This window comes from Rhipicephalus sanguineus, chromosome 3 (genome assembly GCF_013339695.2).
Source record: "Rhipicephalus sanguineus isolate Rsan-2018 chromosome 3, BIME_Rsan_1.4, whole genome shotgun sequence".
Lineage (NCBI taxonomy): Eukaryota > Metazoa > Arthropoda > Arachnida > Ixodida > Ixodidae > Rhipicephalus > Rhipicephalus sanguineus.
Genome location: NC_051178.1, coordinates 229833121 through 229837825, shown reverse-complemented (window position 1 = coordinate 229837825; position 4705 = coordinate 229833121). Strand labels below are relative to the sequence as shown.

General features: G+C 50.9%; 1 protein-coding gene across 1 annotated transcript in view; it reads right to left on the bottom strand.

The window, feature by feature from the left end:
* Nucleotides 1-4431, bottom strand: part of LOC119388357 (pro-interleukin-16) — a 34453-nt gene extending 30022 nt beyond the window's left edge. The window contains exon 1 of the mRNA XM_049413920.1: nucleotides 4304-4431. Coding sequence (XP_049269877.1) covers nucleotides 4304-4400 — 97 coding nt within the window. The 5' untranslated portion in view covers nucleotides 4401-4431. The remainder of the gene's footprint in view (nucleotides 1-4303) is intronic.
* Nucleotides 4432-4705: the final 274 nt, after the last annotated feature.

Here is a 4705-nt window from a genome sequence, read left to right as displayed (position 1 = left end):
GGCGCAGAGCCTTTTTCGCACGTTTATCTGTATTGGCACGCAGAAAGGAAAACGTCAGCTGAGTATAACGTGAAGCCCCCCCTATCGCAAGACCTTGGGTCTCCGCCGCCCATTTCGCCGAACGTTGCAGTAAGATGCGGAGGACGAGAATTCAGAATAACGGCCGTCAGTATTCAAAGGGCGACTGGCGCACGCCACGCAGGCCAAGCGGATAGGTATCTCGTCCGCGCCAAGTATTAGCGGCAGTGCACCGTGCATTTCACGTAACTCCGGGTGGCGTGGCCAAGAGAAGGCGCGCCTAACCAACTTCTTGTAAACTTCTTGGCCGGTGGAGCGCGGTAGAACAAAAAAAAAAAAAAATGAAGCCGATCGTGTACCACATCTGGGGAAAAGGCGAGGGGTATGAAACACAGCTGTACGCATACAGTACAACGCAACCGACCATAGAGAGAAGGAAAGGCTGACGCGTTCTGGCTAAAAACTGCGTCTCTTGTTCGGCCTTCTTACCTATACCACAGCCTCTCGTTATCTCATTTCTCCTCTCTCGATGCTTTTATAGTCGCAAGGACAGGTAGCGGCGTTCTCGATAGGCTGTGCCACCGATCGGCCGCTATTTCGCGGATTTAAGTATCAGTTGGAACGCGTCCGCGCTCCGTAAAGGGAACCCAAGCTCAAGTTTGCGGCGCGACGACAGCGCCGCGCCAGCCGCGCTGCGGCTCTGTCGGAAAACACTGAACCGTCGCGCGGCCGACTCAGCCCCTTTCACGGTAGCGGTAGCGCACGTGCGCTCGCGTTCTTCTCTCGGTGCGGGTAACTGTGGGGCCGTCAGCTCGGCACGTTGAACCGAGAGGCTTGCTGTGCGAAGCTGCGCATTTCCACGATGGCAGAAGCGACCCCGCGGAAGCGCAAGCGTGGTCCGAAGTATTGCGGTTTGGTGGCCAGCCACAACAGTGCAGACAAGGCACACGATTCACGTGTTAAACTGTATCGGTTCCCGGGCGTGTCGCACGAGAAATAAAGGCGGCAAGCGTGGATAGCTGACAGCGCTGTCTCGCCTTCTATATTGGCTGTCTGAGTTCATCGCTTTCGTTCGTTTTGACTACCTGAATCGGTAAGTAACGGGGCGCATGCACGCAGCGACTACAGTAATGATTACTCGCTGTCTTCTCGCATTGTTAAAGTCCAGTTACGGTTGTAGGTGAAGCAACTTTGTGTTTTGATTCCCCGTTCTCGTGAGACCTACCCGTCGTTGTTGAACGTTCACATTCGCGTTATACCGTTAGCGTTGCGCGGTTGGTTGAATTCAACTGAACTCCGCACATTGTCCGAAGTTCGGCGCCTGCATTTCACGCGTCGGCAAGGCTGCTTTATCACGCCGGAACGGACGTCTGTGCATTTTCAGCAAGCTTTGACATCGTTCTGCAGGTTTGCTTTGTTTTTGTCACTTTATTGGGGTGATATATATTTAAGCCGCTAAATATAACTGGCACTTCATACATGTTTTGCAATTGCAACCTTGAATTAACCACCTTCTGACTTTGTGCGATTTTCTAGCCGCGTTCACGCAACAGGTTTTATACGCCTGTCAAGTCGGTATCATAAAAAGAGACTGCAAGCATGACGCGAGAGCCGAAAAAACGAGGCGAGCAGTTCATCTTGCTTCACAGTGGTTGAAGCTCAGCTAGCTGCCTCGCGTCTTAATCGGCGGGTGATTCTCCAGCGGCACGGAGGACTTGACTCTAACCTTCTCAGGAAGCAGTGCCATGGCCGTATAATCTTTTTTCGCACGCCGCAAACGTTTTCTTCACGAAAGTACACGGCTGCTACTGTAAGCATGCCATATCAAAACAACAATCATATGATTCGTAGTCCACGCCGCAGAACATCGATAGCGTGTACGGCTTCATTTCGGAGTGCATGTGGACCATTATTCATCTTTAACGTGACAGAATGAGACTTACCTCGAGGTATACGTCCTACACGGTGTAATCGCGACTTGGGAATGCATTTCGCTTTGAGTCGGGCGTGGTTGTCGTCGATCGTCTGCTGTTCACCGTTAACGTGATTGACGAGCTTTCCTCATTTTATCAAGTTCGCTTTGCGGAAGTGCCAGTCAAGCTTGAAGATCCTTTTGAAGCCGCACTGCACGCGGTACATTGCGAGACGCCGCAAGTGCACCGCGAGAGCTCTGCACGTGCACGGAAGCGAGCGGCAACGCGGTGGCGAGAAGGGAAAGCGCTCGCTGATCACGCCCCAGTTTCTCTTTTTCTGCCAGAGATGGCGCTGCCTGTCAAGAGCAGCAGCGCCGCTAAGCGTTGCTTGGGAAGCCTATACAGCGTTGAGTTGGCCGCGCGCCGCGCTTCGAAACACGGCGGCCATTTTCGCAAGGTCATTAGGAAGATTGCGGGGCGTTGTTTTCTTCGTCGCGTTTCCCCCGCCTCCTCTTACATACCCTCCTCCTTGCCGAAGGCCTCGAAAAGCGAGCCATGCAAGAGGATGTGAAGTTTGCATTTATTTTGGTTGGAAGAGGCATAGCTGGCATTAAAGCAGGAAACAGGACTCAAAACGCACGTTCATAGGGAGTAAAAGAACTGGATCTCTAGTGTTTCCCATAGTTTGTTTTTAAGCGAAAAACACTACCGCAGGTAAATGTCGGTGCCATTTTTTTTTTTGTGGCTGGTACGTTTTGCTGATAACAGATGTGCGGCCCGCTTCCATTTATTTGCAAGGCGGAAGGACAACAGACGCGGGGCTTCGGCGCAAGTCTGTGATTTTCTCCGTGCACGGCCAGACTGCGGCGTTGCGCAGGAGAGTAAACAATCGGAGCTAAACATAGAATCGATATTGCGTTGAGCGCTATATAATGAACTGGTAAGACATGCGTACACATCTGGCGAGGCCCAGAAGAACGTTAACCTCAATACGCTGGGTGAACGGCACACATTACGACACGAATGTACTGGTTCCGTTAAAAAAAAAAACACAAAGTACAAAGCGGCGCGTCTAAGAAAAAGCAAACAAAAGAAGAAAAAGAAGGGATGAATTCATGCCGGTTACATCAGCATCTGACCTGTGGTGCCTTGATAGGTGCTACTTTATCGCTAAAACCTACTATTATATCACCTAGAATAATTAAGCCTCTAACCAGGTAAAAGAAATAATTACGTGCCCCCTCTATTTTCTTTGTTCTATATTTACATTGTAATCTTTTTGACTTACAGAAAGAGCATTGTCAGGGCCATCGTTATTGCATTATAGGAACATTGGGCTTGGATTATTAATGACGCTTCATGAACGCATGGCCAAGTATTTGGAAGATAAACAACCCACCAAGCCGGTATAGCGGCTGCTAAGCATAAAGACGCGGGCTCGACTGCCCCCCACGGCGTCCGCAATTCGACTGTGCACAGAAGCATTCGTGGAGTTTGATTTAGGTGCGCGTTAAATAATCCCAGGTGGTCAAAAATTTAATCCCGATCGAGACTCTCACTACGGCGTGCCTCGCGATGATATCGTGACTTAGGCAGGCGTCACAGAATAATTAATCCTTTAACTATCTACACAGTACGCTTCAAAATGCCCCGTCATTTCCGCAGAAACTGTGTACCGACCCAAAGACAAAAAATAAGAAATTTTCGGCAATTTCGCAGATACCTGCGAACTCTTACCTTTGTCGCTATACGTCGTTTCAAATATTACGAGATATAGTGTTTCACGGCTATAACAATCGACGATTTCTCGCTGCTGCGTTATAGACACTGACTGTGCCATTGAAGCAGGGCAGCACACTCAAACGCCCGTTTCTAATCTTTTTTTTTTTCTCTTCGCAGAATTCCCGCGCATTGTAACCTCTACATTGCTTTCAGCACGCGCGGACGCGTGCACAAAGTGAACAAACCTCGTGCCGCCCGGCCTTCGCCGTAGCGACAATGGCCACACGGCAAGCTGCATAGAACAACAGTTGGCGTTAGCAAAACTTTCGCCGGCGCCGGCGGGGGTAGTGAGTATCGCGGCCAACCGAACCATTTCGCGCCGTAACGGACTCTTCGCAAAGAGTGTAACGAGCGAATTGCATAAACAACGCCGGGAGTAGCCGCCCATAAACCTCAATCGAATGGCCCAACCCACGCGGTTCAAGAGGACGCCCAACGGGGTGGCTCGCTACCCGCTAATTCGGAAAAAGCGAACAGAAAAAAATGAAGGCAAATTAGAAGAAGAAGAATAAGAAAGAGTGCGCTCGCGCATGCAACGCAATCGGCCGTGGGCCGGCGGCGTATGAGAGCTGGCCTTTGTAACAACCTACCCACGCCACACTGCTGCACCGCCTCGGTTTCTCCATTGTCTTCTTGCGCCTTCGCGCATTCGTTCTCCTTGGAGCAAACTTCTTCCGGGACCTCCATGGTGCAGCGATGCCACGGTGTGGTGCTGCCTTAGAACACGTGACCACGCATGTAACGGTAATATAGACACAGGATGTGACTGCGACAAAGCACTGCACAGTGCAGTGTCGTTCACTGTCGATCACCACGGCCCACGCTGCATAGGGACACGTAGAGAAGTCTGCAGATGCCTGCCCACTAGGGCGTGACGTGTCCACTGTGAAGTTCACCAGTCAGTGCAGGTAATATCCTATGTCGAGAACGCAGCCGTAAGTGACCTCGCTCATACACACTCGCCTAAACGTTGCTGTAAAGAACACTGATGA